This window comes from Enhydra lutris, unplaced genomic scaffold, assembly GCF_002288905.1.
Source record: "Enhydra lutris kenyoni isolate GAN:26980312 unplaced genomic scaffold, ASM228890v2 scaffoldscaffold76, whole genome shotgun sequence".
Classification (NCBI taxonomy): domain Eukaryota; kingdom Metazoa; phylum Chordata; class Mammalia; order Carnivora; family Mustelidae; genus Enhydra; species Enhydra lutris.
This window is the reverse complement of record NW_019154160.1, coordinates 3,113,783-3,134,503: the sequence shown is the minus strand read 5'-3', so window position 1 is coordinate 3,134,503 and position 20,721 is coordinate 3,113,783. Positions and strand designations below refer to the sequence as shown.

The 20,721-nt window shown below is 46.8% G+C and overlaps 1 protein-coding gene across 1 annotated transcript in view; it reads right to left on the bottom strand.

Annotated features, from left to right (window-relative positions):
* The window catches only part of LOC111160492 (signal induced proliferation associated 1 like 2), a 213,605-nt gene that overhangs the window by 93,140 nt on the left and 99,744 nt on the right, over window positions 1–20,721 (bottom strand). The window contains exon 4 of the mRNA XM_022523640.1: window positions 10,947–12,689. Within this exon, the coding sequence (XP_022379348.1) occupies window positions 10,947–12,423 (1,477 nt within the window). The 5' untranslated portion in view covers window positions 12,424–12,689. The remainder of the gene's footprint in view (window positions 1–10,946; window positions 12,690–20,721) is intronic.

Sequence of the window (20,721 nt, the reverse complement as noted above, 5' to 3'; positions counted from 1 at the left end):
CTCTTCCTTCGGCTTTGGCGTATCTTGCCTTCTGCTGCTTCTCTCTAGTTCTCTTTTCTCCTTTGTGGCTTTATGCCCTTTGTTATTCCTTCGCTATCACTTTTAGTGGTGTTTTGGAAGAGGGAGCGATAACATGTGTCTCCAATTTGTCAGGCTGAAGTAGGAGTCCCAAACTCATGTTCTCTTAAAGACCTACAGGGGCGCCTGGGTGGCTCAGTGGGTTAAGGCCTCTGCCTTCGGCTCGGGTCATGATCTCAGGGTCCCGGGATCGAGCCCCGCATGGGGCTCTCTGCTCAGCGGGGAGCCTGCTTCTTCCCCCTCTCTCTGCCTGCCTCTCTGCCTACTTGTGATCTCTCTCTGTCAAATAAATAAATAAAATATTTAAAAAAAAAAAAAAAAGACCTACAATTCTAGTAAGCCTGATTGCTGGTCTCTGAACCTGGGCTGGGCTAACTTAGCAGCTGTTGAACCCTGGGTGAATCACATAACCCTTCTTAACCTCAGGGCCAGTTCCCTGCCCCCAGCCCCCATATGTGCATCACCCTTATCATCCTTAACCTCAGAGAGGCCTTATAACTGAAGACATGAATATTACCGACAAAGCCCTACACCACAGACAAAAAAGGACTGAACATAAAACAAACAGCACCATGGCGTGTTTTGACTTGGAGCCCGACAGTCCTACAAAGTTCCAGGGTCAGCGTGAAGATGATTCACACTTAGAATCTCAAAATGCCGATATCTACTCACCTAGAGGGGCTACATCCCATTCAAGGTAGTCATTTAAAGCATGCGGTGGCATAGATTTTACTGAGTGATTTCTATCAGGAACTATCCTATTTTTTTTGTTTTGTTTTTGTTTTTTGATTTTGAATTGGGGAATCCAAAATTTGCATATTCCCTTTTTCACAAAGATGGCAGGCACATTAGCCAAAGGACCTTTTATCTCTTTTCTGCCTCCCCACACTCATTTTCCATTTTTCCCTCCCCATTTTACACAGACACACTCTTTGAATGCAAGCCGAGAGAGGACGTCCCTGCCACTTACAATCACCACGTGCATTGGACATGCCAGCTCCAGGCCCCCAAGCTGTTCTCTAAGGGGTCTTTTCATGCTTTCTGTTAGCCAGGGAATAGAGCCGGCAACCTGTACGTGTCTTGAAAGAAATCAGTCTTCTGCTTCACAGCACAGCTTCCATGTACCAGGAAGAACAGGGTAGACCTCAGAGTCTCCAGGAGGAAACCAAGTCAACCCTCTCAAGTGACACCCTGTGCCCCACCCCTTCCAGGACCGCTCAGCGCCCTCATCTGCCCCATGGGAGCCTTCCCAGCTGTGCGCAGAGGACAAGGAGGGAGTCCCCCTCACCCACAGGAGCCTGTCCTTATCCCAAGCACGATTTCCATAAAATTGCTTTAAGAGTGTGTCGAATAAAATCCTTCCTTGGCAGAATGGAAGCTGGGGAAAGACTGGAAAAGCTGAATGAAAATCCACCTATTATGCAAATATAACAGGGCAAGATCAAAAAAATTTGGTTAACGAGACTGCAGTGTAGGAAACGAGATTCGGGGCATTTATCTCTTGTAGGGTGCTTTGGCTAGTCAGTAAAGGAAAAAGAACTCTAACTCAGAAGAGCTTTAAAAAAAAGGGTGGGGGGGCAGCGGGGGCCCCCTGTGACCCCAGCCCAAAGGCTGCTTCAGGTACTGCAGTGTCTTGGAAGGGGCACTTATCAGCTCGGTCACTAATGCATTGACCAGGTGAGGATCCCAACTCTGTGGGGCCTCCCGAGGTCAGGTACATAAAAGTAGCACCTACAGCTCTCAGCCTTACAATTTCACGGGGATTAGGCCTGCATGGCCCATGGCACCGTTAACAAGTCCTCCAAAGCCACGAGAGGCCAGGCATCTGGGCCCTGCTGCCCTTCACTCTGTTAGCCGTGCACAGCAGAAGCTTTCTTGCTCTTTTCCCACAAAATGGAGTTTAACATTTCTTCGTTCTTTCAACAGCAAGCTGATCCCTTAACTGCTGGCTCACGGCCTACGTGGGTTACATCCATGGCTGCAGTCTATATGCCCACCTATGATGTATCTTCTCTTACCTTTCCCTGCAAACAACTGTGTGTCTGCATTTTAGATTAGCTCCCCTATTCCGAGCTCTCCGAGACTTCCAGAGAAAAAGTCAATAAGGGACGATGGATGGATGGAGGGAGGGAGGTAAGTGTGAACAGAACAATGGGGTCTGCTTGTGCAGATAATAGTATGAAGACTGATTAGATAACTTCAAGAAATCTCAAACTCCCCGCTCATGTATCAGGGATTAAATGACTGAATTTACCATGATGCAGAAAAGGATGCATTTTTGCTACATGAAGCCTCCTTTGATCAAAATGTAACCAAAGTATTAGCTAAGCTTGAAAACCTGAGGCATTACAGTGAAAATAACAAGATTTAATATACCTGACATAAATGAACTCATTTTCTCCTCCCTACTTTCGAGGAGGTATCCCCATCTTCCAAATAATATTCCTGAAGCTGAGGGGCTAGATGACTTGCTTGAGATCATAGTCAGGGGTGACAGGGAGGAAACACACGCTAGGTAGGCTATTCTCGGACTCGCTCATGCAAAGGGTGAGAGTCATGGAAAGTTTGAATTCTGGAAATCAATTATGCGTGTGGGGTGAAATGAACACAGCTTACAGATGAGCCAACAAATCTGTCCTGAACATAAGGAAAGTATCTTGGGAGATACCATTTTAGGAAAATCTTAAAGAAAAAGGGAAAAACTGGAGAAAAAAGGCAGCTGTCAAAGGCTTCCTTTGATTTTGAGTGTTATTTGCTACAGGAGTGGGAAGGAGGAGGAGAACACAGGAGAAACAAGAAATTCACTGCATAAAAGCTGGGAAGGGGCAGGTAGTTCACTTTTTTCATTTTAAGTGGAGCAAAGAGTGAAAGAAATCTTGGAACAAATACAAGGTAGGTAGGTTTCACTAAGTTTCCAGGTGCTCTGAGACCTTACGTTGCAAAGCCTCTGAACATGCAATTTTCTGGAACCAAAGCAAACTGCAAGGAATTTGCCCAGCTAAGCACAGAACTGTAACAGTATCAATCCCTCTACTCCTAGGGAAATGAGCAGAATGTGAGTTCTTCTTCCTGGATAACTGAAAAAGACTTTGAGGCCAAAGCATCCACAAGAGGAAAGGGCACGCAGTCCTCTCCAAGTTCCTAAAACTCAGCAACGGGAGGGAGCTGCGACCTCCCCGCTGCTGCAGTTTCCCACCACCTCCAGCCCCATGGAAAGTATACCACGATAACCCACAGGGCTGAGTGTCCCGTGCAGCTGGGCAGCTCCTCCCCACCCGGAGCTGGCTGGACCTCAATGGGAGCTCTGTTCGCAGAGGCCACGCTGGCCGGGCAGAGAGGTGAAGAGCGGAGTCGATTATGTCCGCTCGGGGAGGACTGTGGGTCCCAGAATAGCCCTGTTGTTAGGCGGTCCTCAGTTCACCTATATGAATTTAACAGTGTCCAGCTCCCTATTAATTTTCTTCAGTGACTGTATATAACCAGAAGGAGGGGAAAAAAGAAGCCACCAGGCATGAAATTCAGAGCAAATGCAGCCACGCATCACGCAGCAATGGGGTCCATTTGATATGTAAAGGTACACGCCAGGCCACAACGGTCGCATTTGTGAAATTTAAGTGAATGGGTTTGGAATGGGGTGGCAGACTTCACCAGACGCCTTGCCCCGGGGCCCCCACTGCCATATGGTTCTCTCTAGTTTTCCCCTCCTTATCTTTTAACCATTAAAATAAAGTACTGCCCCTTTAAAGTCTGTACCCATGGTGTGGACAATGGTTTCTTTCTAGAGGGAAAAGACTTTACACATTTATTTAAGAACCACGTGGGGGAGGAGGAAGCATGCTTTGTGACACGTTCTGGTTCGAATCCCTTCCCAGAAGATATTTTTATTATGATCCCACTTTATAGATGATTAACTGAGGCACAAAGGAGTTGAAGGACTTGCTAAAACTGAGATGGGACGTGACCCGGGGAGGCTGGCTTCACATAGTCAGGGCTCTTCTTAGGTTGTGCGGTCCTGCCCCTTCTCCCCTCCCAGGCCTCCGACCACAATCAGAACACAGCGGCACTTTCCCCCTCTGGCAAAAAGGTAAACCTCCAGCCCCCGAACAGTAATTCGGTATCGAGACAGGTGGGAAGGTTACTACACACATTCTAGAACAATCCTTACTTTCTACTTGTTCATTTAGCTGGTGTATGTACAAACATTATCCTTTCGTTAAAATACTAATGACAAAAATGACCACTGGAGAAAGAGGTGAGCTTACATACAGCTGGCCAAGGGTAGTTAATAAAAATGTGAACTTGAAGATTCTTAGGGAAAAGAGGCTCTAGAAAGAACTCTCAGAAGTGCTGCAGATCCGATAGAGGAGTTCATTCCCAGGTGGTACCCGTGGGCACAGTCAAAGCAAGGGGCCTTCAAAGCTTAAGGCTGGCATCTTGGGGGAAGAAATGGACCCTGCACTGTGGGGAGGATATGGCTTTTGCTGGAGGCCCAGTCCACCTGGAAGCAGCTAAAAACTCTTCTCTGGAAAGTTCCAATCTTTCCCAAAAGAATTCTAATCTGCCCATACCCCAGAAGTCTCGTGAAGCTAGGATGGGAAGGAGAAATCAAAGTTCTCTCTGGCATATTCCTTTTATAAGAAACGGAGAAGAAAGGAAATCACAGGCGAATGATGGAACCAGAAACCCCGAAAGCACCGGACAGAAGAGAGACTAATCGGTCAAACCAAGATTAGCTTTTCATCTACGCTACAAAACCCACCTGTCAAACCAATTCAGCTCCTTTACAGAGGATTTCTAAAAGATACCTATTTCTTTGCTTGGACTCGTGATAGAAAATCCCAAGGGGATAAAAATGAGTTGAGCATAAAGCTTTCTTCAGGGTTAGTTCAGCTGAGCTTGGGGACCCAGAGAACCCAGAGCATCCCAAACAGCCCCCTGGAGCTCAGCATGCAGATTTCAGGGGAAATTCAAACGCAAAGAAAGTCTGTGCATTTCAATAAAGACCAAAAAAAGTGTAGTTGTAATTTTAAGGATGCTCTTGTTAAATCTAACATCAGAATTTATGACTTATATTTTTAAAAAATTTGAAGCAAAGTCTTTTTAAGCTGGTTTTGATTTGCAGAAAAGCTGCAAAGACAGTGTAGTTCCCTCAGGCTCCTGGCTCACTTTCTTCATTGTGAACTTCTTACATTTCTTCGGTACGTTCATTCCGTTAATGAGCCAATACGGACACTGATATGATCAAGTCCATCCTTTATTCAGGTTCCTGCTTTATCAATGTCCTTTCTCTTCCAGGAAGCCATCCAGGACACCCCACTACAGTTCCTTGTCATGGCTCTTACAGGCTCTCATAGACTGTGAGTTTCTCAGACTTTCCTCGTTCTGGATGACCTTGGCAGTTTTGAGGAGCAGTAGGCAGGGATCTGTCTAATGTAGTTCCCTCATCAGACTGAGGGTATGGGTTTGGAGGAAGACCCCAGAAATGCCATTCCCAGCATGTCAGGGATAGAAATGAACCACAGGACCTATCCATCCTGATGCTGACCTTGGTGACCCAGCTGGGGCGGTGCTTTCCAGACTTCTCCCCTGCAACCTTCTATTCTCCATGCACTAGCCCTTGGAAGGGAGTCTCTACACACAATCCACATTCCAGTGGAGAAGGACAACTGTCATCATCTTTCAAAACTTTATGAAATTAAAACATCTTTTATAATCATTTACTTTTTTAAGTAAAGATTTGTTGGTTAAAATGAGCATCACTGTATTTGACAGGAGTCGTTTTGTAGGTACACTGCATCCAAAAGAGTAAGAAAGATGCGTCCCTTTATCACTGTGCCTCTATCAAGCTGATGGGTTTTTCTCTGAAATAAAGCGAATACAGTTATTACTGCTTCTGCCCAGATCACGATTGGCAGATACCTGGCATCTCCCCATGCACCCAAGGCATATAATGATAATTGATAATGGCTTGTAAAATGCTGACACAGCTCTACACATAATAACACAGAAGAATGATCCTCCAACCAAGTCCCACAGACACAGCAGTAGAAGGACTCATTTACATGCATTTATTTGCATCAGAAAAAGCCTACAAGGATAAAGAGGAAACTGTTCACGGGGATTATCTCTCAGGGACTGGGGTGATTTTATTTCTTTTGCTTCTTTACGTCCTTTTCCTATAATGATCATATAATACTTCGACACCGTGTAAAAATTCTAGACTGAAAGAAAGGTATGTGTGTTGGCAATCTGGATTTTCCCCCAGGTTAAGAGGACGTATTCCTATAACCACATAAAACAATGTTCCAGTGGTTCTGAGATTTAGCCACGCTCCACTCCAACGTCACCCAAGAGACCCACCTTATCCTCTTCCCTACTCTGACCTTTCTTTACTCTAAAAGGGCACAGTCTGCCATCTCGAGCTATTCTTATCTACGGCTGTTCTGGTCCATGCGACCAGAAGGCAGGCAGAGGACAGTTTCAGAAATCCCGAGTAACGGCAGGTACACAATTTCCTAAATAGAGGAAGACCTGATGGGCACGCAGGGAACCGGGGGTGTCCTTGCTGCCCCGCAGCTGCACTCTGGTCCCCCTGGGGACAACCCATGGCTGGTCAGTGGCGCTAACTGCCGGGGGTCCAGAAGGAGGCAAAGGTGGCCACTGTGCCATGAAGGGAGCTCAAGGGTCTCCCACAGACTCGCACAACCAGAATCTCTTCTTTGTGTTTCACAAATAGGAAACTCACAGAAGAGGGAAAACGGCGACTTCACCGGGATTTCCATGAGGGAAACAGGTGCACGGCAGGCAGCATCCCATTTTCTTCACGGGCATCGCCAGCAACAGTGAGGAACCTTCTCCGGCATTCCCCATGCTTGCTCCCATCCCACCCCACTCTCCCTTAAAAAGCTGCTCTCATGCGGGGCTCCTGGGTGGCTCAGTGGGTTATAAGCCTCTGCCTTCAGCTCAGGTCATGATCTCAGGGTCCTGGGATTGAGCCCCGCATCAGGTTCTCTCTGCTCAGCAGGGAGCCTGCTTCCCCCTCTCTCTCTGCCTGCCTCTCTACTTGTGATCTCTCTCTGTCAAATAAATAAATAAAATCTTTAAAAAAAAAAAAAGCTGCTCTCATGGAAGGCTACAGATGGATTTGCGAGGACAAGAGACGAAGCTACAGGGTTGGCTGCAGCTCGCCACTCCCCTGCACACATCTGTCTGCTCGCCACTCCCCTGCACACATCCATCAGCTCGCCACCCCCCTGCACACAACCCTCTGCAGAGTTCTCCCCAACCACTCAGCACCCTGTGTCATGGGAGTGCACCTCGGGGAAATCCACAGCCATCCCACGCGAACCACCCAGTGCGGAGTCAGCCGCATCAGGCAGGCTCCGAGTGCTCAAGCCCCCCCAGCAATCGGGAGCCACTTACTTCTTTTGAAAACGAAATTTCACACAGAATGGAGGAGCATGGAGAAAAAGAAAAGTCATTCTGGGCAATATCAAAAGATCCCTGAACCGCCTGCTTCCAGAGAGAAAAAAAAAAAAAAAAAACGAGTGAAGGGAAGAGAGAAAAAAGGAAGAGAACAAAGCTCCCCACAAACACACCCGATCCGGGCCAGGCGGCCCAAGGGCTTCTGTTTTTAGGTCATGCCATGATGTTCCTGTAACTGGGGGTGTGTTTGCAGATAAGGGTCCAGAGGTTGAAGGCCGGGTGAGAGCCGGCTGCCTGTCTCTGTTCCCATACCACAGCAGAGGTGGTGGCGGCGGCGGCGGGGGTCGGGGGTACTGACCGCTGGGGACCTGGCTGCCGCCCCGCCTCCAGCCCTCCGTGGCTCTGCAGAGGGACCAGCTGCGGTGGTGGTGGCAGACGCTGCTGGAGCCGGTTCCATTCTGAGACACACAGGCCTACCGGGGAGAGCTAAAAACGGGAGGAAGCAGGCAGAGTTCCCCGCTGCAGGGTGAGAGCAGAGGGACAGGCTCAGGTCCTCTCCTCTCCGTGGACCCACCAGCAGCCACGGCACCACAGCCCAGCACTACGGAGCCCTGAGGCCAAAGTGAGCTCAGGGATCACCACCTCAAGCCCTCATTCCTCAGGCTTGGCAGAGGATCCTAGAATTCACCTGCCTGGAGCCTTCACAGATCCACGGCACAGCCCAGAACCAGGGGCACCTGGGGGGCTCCATGGGATAAGCGTCTGCCTTCGGCTCAGGTCATGATCTCGGGGTCCGGGGACCAAGCCCCACGTAGGGCTCCTTGCTCAGCGGGGAGCCTGCTTCTCCCTCTGCCTGCTGCTCCCCCTGCTTCTGCTCTCTCTCTTCTTCTCTCTCCCCACTCCATCAAATACATAAATAAAAAAATGTTTTCCAAAAAAACAAAAAACAACAAAGCCCAGAACCAGAGTGAGCCCAACCCAGGGCGCCCCCAACCCTTATGTCTGCATCCACACACAACTCCCCCGCAAGGTGTCTGCCCTCGACTTCTTCTCTAGAGTTTATTTTGAATTTCACATTCACAGTTAACAAGTTTGCAGACAGTTGGAACTGCCCATGCCCTGGAAAATCCTTAGCAGCAAATTAGAGAGAGTGGAAGAAATACACCACTCACAGGCACTCTTTACAACTACCAGGAAGTGACGGTTGACAGTTCCAGAAAAAAACCTACAGACGTCAGTCAAGAGAACTAACAGAATCCAGCGCCCAAAACCATCTCTAGGAACAAACCCTGAGGACGTTAGTGGCGGTGACCTTGGCTGCAGGAGCATCCGTGTATGCGTGCTGGCGTGCTTCATGGACACCAGAAGAGGGTCAAGATGCGGGCAGCGTTGGCGTGAACACACACGCATGCATTCACACACATGTATGTAACTTTCATGTCCTGGTATTTTACAGGGCGATCCGCAAACTACTGGCAAAACTCAGCTAGCCAAATGACTCAATGCCAGAGGATTTCAGGGCATAGTAATTCTAAGACACTATTTTATTGTTGGTGTGGACAGCCACGGCAGTTAAAAGAATCTTAATTGGGAAGCCTATTTCCAAACATAACTAACCTCCACCGAGACACCATCTCGGAACAGTATCGTGCAACGTGAACACAATCATGAGGGCTGCTCGTGGTTTCCCAGCACAGACTCACAAGGACGTCCAAGTTTCTCAGCTCCACGGGGGGGGGGGGGGGGGACATTGAGAGGAGAGCACAGGGACACACCGGGGGGACCAAGACCCGCCGGCAGAATTGTTTCAGTCCCCTCATGCCATTGGCATGGAAAGGGAAACATAACTCAAATATATGACCGGTTGTGATGCGAGTGCCGATGTAGCTAACCTGCGCATCCAGCATTATAAATGTTCTACCCATTTCTATGGTTTCATAATATTAGGATTATGGGTGATGGGTTAGATCTGAATTAATGCAGAAAATGAGGAAAAAACTTGCAGTGTAACGACTACAACTGCAATCTCTCTGGCAAGCAAATTCTTTTGAGCCTGATGTCCATGGGGAGAAGTTTTACTGGGGCTCCAGGGACAGAAGTGGATGAAGTGACCTCCTGAGGTCTGAGTTACACCCAAGCCATCACCCAAAAGAACCATGGAGTCAAAGTGTCATGCAAACATTCTGAAGACAGAAACCAATACTGCATTAAATTCAAGCACAGCTCACAGGGGATCCACACCCATAGCAGAAAGGTTTATTCAGGGCACCTGGGGGGCTCCGTCAGTTAAGCATCTGCCTTCGGCTCAGGTCATGATCCCAGGTCCTGGGATGGAGCCCATGTCAGGCTCTCTGCTTGGTGGAGAGCCTGCTTCTCCCTCTCCCCTGCATCTCCCCCAGCTTGTGCTCTCTCTGCCAAATGAAGAAATAAAATCTTTAAAAAATAAAAAATAAAAAAAAAAGAACCGTTTATTCACCAGACTGGCTGGGCCCACTTCTACCTCCTAAGGTGCTCTGAGAGGTGACACCTGGGAATGTGAGGAGGGTGGCCAGTGACACTGAAAACAGAAAAAAGACAGCCTTGGAAAGTAAGCTGCCCTATAAGGAAGGGGCTAAGCTGGCAAGCTGCACCCGGTAAGAAGGCAAGGGGCTGCTCTGAGTGTCTTTACGGAGGCTGTGTGGCTGACAGGCGTGTGGGACCCGTTTCTCTGCAGGAGTCCCCAACAGAGCAGATTCCGTGTCCCTGGAATGACTAGGGACACTATTTAAAAAGGCTGAGGATTCAACTTGCATGACTTCTGAGGAAGGCATCCTTCAAGCCTGAAAAATCCAAATAAAAGTAGCCAGTACCACGCATAGGACTAGAGGAATTCTAAGACCACAATGCCAAAGGATTATCTGGACCTCGGAGTTTAAGGCCATCTATAGAACGGTAGGAAAACGATTTGTCGATCATGCTAATTCACATATTCACGGCAAAGACATGACCTAACACAACACGGCACTAGGAGCTGTGAAGACAGAAGTGAAAAGGTGAGGCAAAGATGCAGGAAAAAAGTACAGAAAGGACGGGGGGGGGGGGGGGGGACTCCTGGCAGAATGATCCACTGTAAACAGCAGGAGAGATTAATCAGAGGGAGAAGAGAGGAATGAAGTTAAACCAGGGAAGAGGTGGGAGAAGAGGTCAATTGAGAGCAAGCCGGACATCTGCGCTGCTCTTACACTGGCGAAGAGAGAGAGAGACGTGGGGATTCCACACTGGGGATGAGACGTCAGCAAAGGCAGAAAACCGGGATTTCCGAAGAAGGGGTTAGTCTGGCAGCAACGGAGGGTCCACGAAAGCCCAGGGGACAACGGCCCTGACCCCCCGATGAAGGTGCCCAGCCCAGGGAAGCACAGCCCAAGCAGCCCGAGACGCAGCAGAAGTCGGAGGCTCTGCCTTACCTTTCCCATAGAAGAACTTGCGGTAATAGTAGGCCCCGAGGTCAATGTGCTCTATGATGTAGCGCTTCACCTTCTCCCTGTGAACGGGCTGGCTTTCTCTGGGCACTTCCAGGACGGAGACGCCTGCGTTGGTGCAGTGGGAGCTCAGAGAGGACTCGAAGGAGCAGCCTTCCCCGGAACTGGACGACGACGAGCTGGCCCGGGAGAGGGCGATCCTCCTGTCGCCTTCCCCGCCGGTCTCGTTCCGGAAGTACGGGCAGCTCAGGACAAGCTCGTTGCTTTTCCCATCGCCCTCATCAGCATCCAGGTTCTCCTTGGAGTTGAGGTCCTCCTTGCTCCCCAAAGGGGACTCACAGTTGCCTGTCTGGCCTGCTGGCATCTGGGTCTGGGATGCCGCCGAGGCTCCAGTGGTGATGTTTTTCCGCTTCCCCACGTTGGCTCTCGTCGCCATGGCTTCGTTGATATTGAACAAAATGCTCTGGACATCGTAATGTGCAAAACACCGCTGACAGTTCCAAGGGCGGATGCCCCGCTCCAGACGGCCGTCTTCTGGATCGCACGTGAACTTGAAAGTTTCGTGTTCGCTTTTAACAGTCCGCAGCTTCCGGAAGAGGGACGTCTCCACCGATTCCGACTTCAACCTCCGTTTGAAAGGCTTGTCCCTGTCTCTGCCCATGAGAAGGGCACTGTCCATGTAGTCTAATCCTGAGATGCGGACAAATTCTCCTCTAGAAATCTGCGCTGCCGCATGGAGGCTGGGAGAGATTGCAGGATCGCAGGGGAAAAACTCAGGGAACCCAAAAGGGGCCATTGCTTTGTGGTCGTAATTATCTACACGGTACCCTCTGAGCATTGCGAAGAAGTTCTCACCAGATAAGCCCTGCCGGTCAATGGAAGACGTGCTTCCGTACTCTCGGTGGAGGGCGGCCCCGGTGTTGGGGTTCACTGCGTTTTGGTCTAAGACGTCTTCAGCGTCGATGTCACTAATGGTGACATCGCTATTGCTTCTCTGTCTTATGGGGTGCAGTCCTCTTTGAGGAGAGTGAACAAAGATGTCTCCAATGGTGTACTTCGCCTCCACAAAGTCTAGATCGAGCTGCTCCTCTCGCTGACCATCGCTCTGGTCATTCTGCCCGTTGTGCGTGATGGACGGGACGCTTTCGTAACTGGCTTGAGACCGGCTTTCCCACAGCGCCTTGCAGGCTAGCTCCTTAGAGCAGTCCTTCTTGGGAGGCCACTCGCACACTCTTGCTCTCACACCCATCTTGGGCACAGCTGGGGTACCGTTAGCAGGACCGCCACCCTCTGTGGAATTTGAGGCATTTAAAGAAGTGGCGGGGCCCATGTTGCCATTAATGGCTTTAAATTTTCGAGCAAAATACTCATCAGACTGCATGATTCTGGGAGGATCCTTGAACTTCGAAGAGGCTCTGCCAAGCTTGTGCTTTTCTTCTTGCGACTGCCTGGGGTCACTCATGTCTGCCGAGCCAAGAAGCCCCAAGGCCCACCGGCAGGACTGAGGTGAATCTAATTACATTGCTATTTACAGTGCGATCCTAAATCCAGACGCACAAAGGCTTCCCCTATAGTTGTACGTTCTCTTTTCAGCCAAAAGCAAACAACATCCTCAGCGTATGGTTTCTCCAAAACCAGCTTGCTTCTCAGTTGCTGAAATAAGTCTGTACACCTCCGTCCTTTTCAAGAGCATTTCTTAAAACATCTGGCCTTGAGTAGTTCCTTCACCTGAATTAAAACACACAAAATAAACCATTAACAATTTTTGTAGCTCAAGTTCAATACATCTTACCTATGGTTTCTCACCTGTCTTCTCACTTCTTCTGCCCACCTCCAACCCCCCCCCCCAAAGTGTCATGACGTTTCATGTCTCTTGTTCATACTGCTCCTTCTCTCTGGAACATTCTGCCTTCTAGCTCTACTTGGCTGGCTAGAATTTATACCCGAGTCAAGCATTACCCTCTCCAAGAAACCTTTCCTTAGCCCGCATCTAAGCAAAGAGTGCTTCTTTTGTGTTCCTACAGCACCCACGTCTACACTTATGCTGGCAGATCTCCTTATACTCTTACTGGCTGGTTTACTGACCAGTCTCCTCCACTAGCTAACTTCAAGTTCCTCTAAGCCAGGAACATGACATGCCTTTTATCTTTGTACTAACATTATCTATTAACATGGTCTGGCTTACAGGAAATAAGCAACATTTCAATGAGTTACAGAGTAACACAATAGTCATATTATTTTTTTGAGGATTATTATACTTTCTTTCAAAATATTTAAATTCAAAAGCTCGAGCAGCAAAAGGGTCAATACCAGGCATTAGCAAATGAGTTTCTAGAATGTGGTCTCTCAATCAAGTAAGAACTTGCAGAGATCCCTGTTAATGTGGGAAGGAGCCTTGAAGAATTTGGAACCTGAACAAGTGGAACTTTCTAGTTCATCATGCCACTAGCAATTTGACAAATGCGCAGGGTAAAATAAAAGCATAATTTACCTTTGAAGTGGTCAGTAGAAACTTGACGTTTAACTTTTTTCTTTAATTACAAATAACCTTTTCAATTTATTCTGTCTTTAATTAGACAAAAATATTTTCCAAGTATGTCATATCTTTACAACTTATGGGAAACTGACCCCTTGTTGGTGTAAGAATGAATGAATGACTCTAATTCTTATGAAAATAATGATGGTAATAAAGGTATAACATAGCTGATTTCCCTCTGCCCTTAACAAAGCATAAAAACAACTGCAATTCTGACGAGCTTTTTTTTTTTTTTTTTTTGAGTAATCTCTGCAGCCAACATGGGGCTCAAACTCATGACCCCAAGATCGAGAATTGCCTGCTCCGTGGACTGAGCAAGCCAGGCACCCCTCCAATGGGTTCTTAATGTCTTTTAGATGAACATGTAGTTGTTTCTCAGAATAACTGATATTTTCTTATCATGGCAGCTTGGTTCTCCCTTCCTGGGAAAAGTTCAGTCTAGGCATGATAAGACGCTGTCTGTTCCCAGAGCAACTTCATAACTGAGGAAATAGAATGATATTCTAGGATGTGGTAAACAAAGAGGGGAAGCACAGTCAGATGCTTCAACGTACCAGACCAGTGTCTGTGCATGGTTCTTAGAGAGATGACTGGATCTTATCTATGTCACTTGGAATCGTTGTGTTTAAAAGGACCACAGATGATTCTGAATTATAGTTATTTCCTCTACAATGTAGGCTATTATCGAATCCTTTCCTGGGAACCAAAGCTGACAACTGATATATGAAAGAAAACAATTTTAATTTATAAATTCTACTGATAATTCAGCTGCTTATAGAACACAACAAAATTTGAAAGCTTACAAGTTAATTTTGATGGCTGTGAGTTCTCAGCAAGCATTAAGAGAACATTCGTTTTCAGATAGATACTACTAATTTGTAAGTATCCTGTTACAGAAGGAAGAACCACGCCCACTGATACCATCAAACTGTGTATTTTCAAAAAATATAATCAGCAACTAAGTACTCACCACCTTAAGATATTAGAACAAAATGCCCCAAAGAAATTAGGAAAGAAGGGATGAATAAAGACAAAAGCTGAAATTAATGGAATAAGGGAAAAGCAGGGTAGAAGAAGGATGGACAAACCCAAAATGTAGTTTTTAAAAAAAAAAGCAAGGGGAAAGATCTACTCATTCCCACTCATGAAAAAGGAAAAGAGAGAAAGAATAATATAATACAAGTTTGGAAATGAGAAAGGAGACATGACCATAAATATAGGAGATTAAAGTAAACATTAAGTATAAAAGAATTCATACCACAAGCAACTGTACAGCAACAAATTTGAAAACACAAAGGAAACGAATGATTTCCTACCAAGACACAAATTCCCAAAACTGATCCAAGAATGGAAAAAAAAAATTTTTTTAAGAATGGAAAATTTAGACTGATGATCACTGAAGACAGCAGAAACAGAATGAATCCCTATGTAAAAATATGGCCAATGTATAGATGAAATGCAATGAGCCATCTTAACCGTGACTTTGAAAGTCCTTTATCCTCCATGGCCACACCTGGCCCAACCCCACCCTGCTTCAAGCTGAGCAAACCAGTACCTTCCCAAGGGGTAAGGCACTCACCACACCCCACCCCAGGGGGCAGCTCTGGGGTTAAGCCACCTGTCAGGAGATGTGTACGATGGGAAACCTTCAAGCCAGATTACTGAGGACAACACATGCACTGAGTAATTTCTTCCGGAAAAACCAACCATAACATTATCAGCACTCTATTTGAGAATCAATCTTCTGAGCATTCACATCCCTTACATCTCCAACATGATCACTGTTTGTAACAGACAGTATTAAAAATACAAAATCTTTACTCCACAGATCATCCATAGAAATGGAAGACTTGTCCAAAAAAAGTTATTATTTTTAAATATAAGTAATAGAAACAATCAAAAACAGATGAATCTGTGCTGAATTTTATTATCACGGTTGACAAAAAGCACAGAAACAAGGGCAAACTCACAGCACACAAAACCCTTCCCCCAAAGAAATCAGAATATTTCTTCGATTATGATTTTTAAGTTTGTGGTGTGTGATAACATTAGCTGTAGCAGGCGACGACTGATTTTTCCTGTCTAGGATCTGACCCCTTTCTTCTCCTGAATCCCTTTGAACAATCTTACCTCTAAAAGATTTTAATTCATGTGGGACTAACCACCCCCTAGCACGTGACCCAGGTTTGACCAACGAAAGTGCAGCATCTCCCAGCTACAGTGATTGGTCCAGGGATGAACACAAGAACCAGCCAGGCCAATGACAACCCTGCCAGGAAGCTCCCCCCACACCACGCCCAGCCCCAGCCCTGTACTCTGATTCTCCCCAGTGCTCAGGGGATAGAACAGAGATGTGGAGCTTGAAGCTCCCCTTGCCCACGTGGCTAAGAGTGGGAACAGAAGCATGGAGGCTGAGCCTCAGGAGGAAAAGAAGGAATCCCAAAGTCAGAGCTCATGACTCCAGCTGGACTGAAACCTGCACTGCCCCTGGGATTTTTCAATTGCTTAAGCCAATTAATTACCCTTTTTGGTTTATTCAGTGGACTTCTGTATAGTGTAGATCAATTTTAATATATTTTTTAAAGATTTATTTATTAGACAGACAGAGACCACAAACAGGCAGAGAGGCAGGCAGAGAGAGAGAGGAGGAAGCAGGCTCCCTGATGAGCAGAGTCCAATGTGGGGCTCGATCCCAGGACCCTGAGATCATGACCTGAGCCGAAGGCAGAGGTTGAACCCACTGAGCCACCCAGGTGCCCCCAATTTTAAATGTTCTAAGAGACCACATGTACCTTCAGTTAAAGACCAAAGAGGGTAAATTCAATGACCCAACTACTTTGTACTATGTTGCAGACCACCTGGTCCATGAATAAATGAACTGAAATTATAGTTCTGGCACTTGAATCCAATATCAAAACCAGAGCTTCTTGGGCAAGGTCCCTGCTCAAATACTGTAACTACACACTCTTAACACATTTCATGTGTGCTGCTAACGATTCAAAGCACTCAAAGCTAAAAAATTCTTGACAATGGTAGCCAGAATAATAGAGTTGCAAACAGACCCCCTCCTGCCAGTTATCCTCTAACCGATATTTTCCAGCTGCCATACCTCCCCAAAGTCAATCTCCCTATTAGCAGAATATACTGCACCTTCCATTTATTTTATTTTTTTTTATAAGTATCATCTCTTGTTCTTTTTTTTTTTTTTAAGATTTTATTTATTTATTTGACAGAGAGAGATCACAAGTAGGCAGAGAGGCAGGCAGAGAGAGAGGGAGAAGCAGGCTCCCTGCCAAGCAGAGAGCCTGATGCGGGGCTCAATCTCAGGACCCTGACATCATGACCCGGGCCGAAGGCAGAGGCTTAACCCACTGAGCCACCCAGGCGCCTGCACCTTCCTTTTAAAAGTACTACTAAATATTTCTAAATACAAAGTATTATAGAGAGCACCTTCCTTTTAAAAATATTCCTAAATACATTAAATAGGACAGTAGAAAAAAAAAAACTCGAAACAATTACAGCCCTTGTTTTCAAATAAGATAAATTAGAAATATTAAGATCATGCAATTTAAAAAAATAATAGAGCTCACACGGAAGAATTGAAATCAGCGTCTTTGAAGGCAGATAGTAAGAAGGAATGGCATAGGTAAACACAGAGGAATGCAGAAAGCAAAACCGTGGAGGAATGAAAACTAAAGCATGAGCTGCAATGACCTGTGATATAATCCAGAACCTGGGGGTGAGGCTTTGGATGAGAGGGAGACAGAGATGTGCACATGCTCACCTACTGCTACCTCAGTGAACCACGTCTGCCCTACAGAGGTGACGATGGAGAGCTGCTGATCTAGGGCAACATGCCTGCATTACAGGCACCTGGCACGTGTGCATCTCTCATATCTTTACTTTTCTCACAAATCCTAACTTTCTACCTTTGTCTGTTACTATGCAGCACTCAGAAGAGAAGGGTTTTTTTGTTCTTATTGTTGTTTAGTTTTGTTTTCTTAGAGAGAGAGAGTTGGGGGGGGGGGTTGGGCAGTGCAGAAGGAGAGGGAGAGAGACTCTCAAGCAGGCTCCATGCTGTGTGCAGAGCCCGATGCGGGGCTCGATCTCATGATCCTGAGATCATGACCTGAGTTGAAATCAAGAGTCGGACGCTTCACCGACTGAGCCACCGGGGCGCCCCCCACCTGCAAATTTTCTGAAAGACTGTAATTTGCACTCTTAGTTGCATGTACCCGATTGTAATGAAGGTATAATCTAGGAAGCATTTTGCAGACATCTGTCTCCAAATTTCTTCTTTCTACTGACCAGGTATTTATACGTGCTCTGGGCTCAAGTCTCCTATGGATCTGAAATGCAGGGTGCACGCCTCGCAGCCCAGCTAGTGTTGCTGGATACCAGACTGACAGAAGACAGAAAAGGGATGGCATCTTGGAGAAGAGCCCGGAGGAATCAGGAGACTGTGACTGGCCCCTAGACAAAGCACAGAGCTCACAATAATTACACGTGTGCATCACTCCAAAACAGGAGAAAATGCAATCCTCCAAAGCACAGAACTGTGTTTAAATGAAGTCTTTTAGGGTTTCTGGTGAGTGTGTGAGGCTAGTATGAAAAAGCCTGGGCCAATTATCCAGCTCAGGCCCGATCCCTCAGCAGCCAAGTCTGAAAGACCTTGATCTCATCACACTTCCTGCGCCAACATCTCAGCAAAAATTGCAGCTTCTTACTTCTCAGGGGGAAGATAAAGTCAATAACATTTCAGTGGTCTTTTGTCATCACTTAACAAACTTCCCTCCCACGCTCGTTCTTGGTTGACAATCCACTGGGAGGATGGGGGCAGAGGGAGAGGAGAAGGAGAATCTTAAGCCGGTTCTATGCCCAGCACGGAGCCCGACTCAGGGCTCGATCCCACCACCCTGAGATCGTAACCTAAGCCAAAATGAAGAGTCAGCTGTTTAACTGGCTGAGCCACCCAGGCGCCCCAAGACTTGCCATCTTTGTGAAGATAAAAATCCAAACTGTCTTACAAATCTCTTGCACTCTGTTCTGCTCAGTCTGCAGCCTCATGTCTTGGGGTCCCCCTTCCTTATCCTCTGTGCTGTGGCCCAGACATGCTGAGTGCCTTTCCGTCTTCAAGCAGCCCACTCTCCGTGCCTGCGTCTGAGCTGTCCCTAGAAACAGAGCTGACGCTGCCTGGGCTGAGCTGACAAGCCTTCACCCTCATCGCTGTCATCGCCGACTGGGTGTCCCTGCAGCACGCTCCCCTGGGACCCTCTCTTTTCCAAACACCCCCCTGCTACACTTTCATGCCGCAAGGCCCAGGGCTGTGTCTATCCTGTTCACCCCTTACCTGCCACACCAGGCATGGTTTCTTGTGTGGTAGATGTTCGATAAATATTATTCAATCAGTGAACAAACAGTTAATCACACATGTTAGGCAGTAGTCATTAGAATATTAATATTTGATATTTCAATGGAAAGTTCTTATAGTTACAGAATCTATTGCCACCATCAAAATGTCACAATTTTGCAGAAACATGTTCATTATGGAAACTCAGATAAACATGGATGGTTGGTTGCTGTTTGCAGGATGGTGTTTGTGCCAAGGCATGCCCAGATCCTCACAAGAACAAGTTACCTTGCCCATAAAAGTCAAGAGCAAGGCCACTCTGGAAAGAGCTTCTCCACCCCCACTGCTGTCCCAGCCAAAGGAGGTGGTTCCAGACACGCCTTCTAATGGTACGGAAGGAAAGCGCGCCGTACTTTATCTTAGAACCATCTCAGCAGTGGAATCTGTTAGGCTGACGGCCCAGCCCAGACACGATGAGAAATGAAGAGATGCAAACAGCCAATCCCACCATCAGTCTCTGTCCTGCTCAGAGCCGGGCAAAGCGGTGGATTGCTTGCACGGTTTCATTTTTCTGAAGGTGGCGTGGTGCCAGCATCCTGGGGCCCTGGATATATGCCCATGAGCGGTACCGCTCCAAAAAGGATGGCAAAGGGAAACTGTCTGATAGGACGGCCTGGTCTGATGGGCCTTGGGGCCTCAGGTCCGGGTCAGAGATGAAGCTGTATGATCAGCCGAACCCCCACATCCCCGCTCCACTGGATAACTGGGTGTTTGTTCCCATCCTTCCTCTCTGCGGTTCTCCTTTATTTCGTCCTCCTAACAGATGGCAAAGCATGGGTTAGGAGGGTTTCACAGTGTTCTCCAACAAAAAGCCCATGGTGTTTCTCCAACAGAAGTGTTATTTCATCAAATATTAAGGAGTAAAATAAAACAGACCCCAGTATGTGCATATTATGGACACCTCCCTGACCACTTGCCCCCTCCTGCCTTAATTAATGAAGATACCACTTCGCGGTATCTTAAAACATCCTACTTTCCTAACTTCATGGCTAACTGAACTCACACTGCCAACTTGGTATGATTAAAAAAAATTAAACATCAAAAAAAAAAAAAAGGAAGTCATTTAATTCCTTCTTTGGGCCTTAATAAAGAGACTTAATAAAGACTAATAATCTGTAGGCAGGCCTAATCAGTAGCACAAATAACCCCTTCCCCAGGTAATTCCCCAAACCTACATACAGGTCATTTGCCAAGAAAGGAAAAGATACAGAGCTCACTTTAAAATGATCATTAATTAAAATGGACCTCTAACATGTTTCTACCGCTTTCTTCCTTTCTGTAAGCTCATTTTGGATGTCAAAGGCATTGCCCCTCCCTCCAGTTTCCAATGATTCTTACCTTTCATCCAATCCTCTGACTCTTGCTCCCTAGTAAAAATGGGAAGTTGTCACCTGCACTCTGTGGGCACTTGAAAAAACTCTCCGTGTGAACCCATGTGTCCCCCTGGGTGCTGGGGTGGCCTCTGGGAAGGCCAGGGCTAGCTTGGGGGAAGATGGCAACCCGCAAGCAGAGAAATGCAAGAATTTTAGAGCTTGAGCGAATAGTCTGTTCTCATGCTAATGGTCCTGGCAATAATTTGTAAAGGAGAGAACAGAGAAATGGAGAAAATGTGGTATTTAAGCATAATTGTCTTTCGATAGAATGTTTTTCCAAGTTTTCCATGAGACATCAGTGCGTCTTTAAGACCAATATTACAGTTATAATTGAGCCACTTATCAGGATTGCAGCTGTGGCAAATGGATTGAAAAAACACAAAATACACAAATTATGAGCCTCTTTCAAGGCAAAAAATGGTTAAAATTGTATGGAAGACT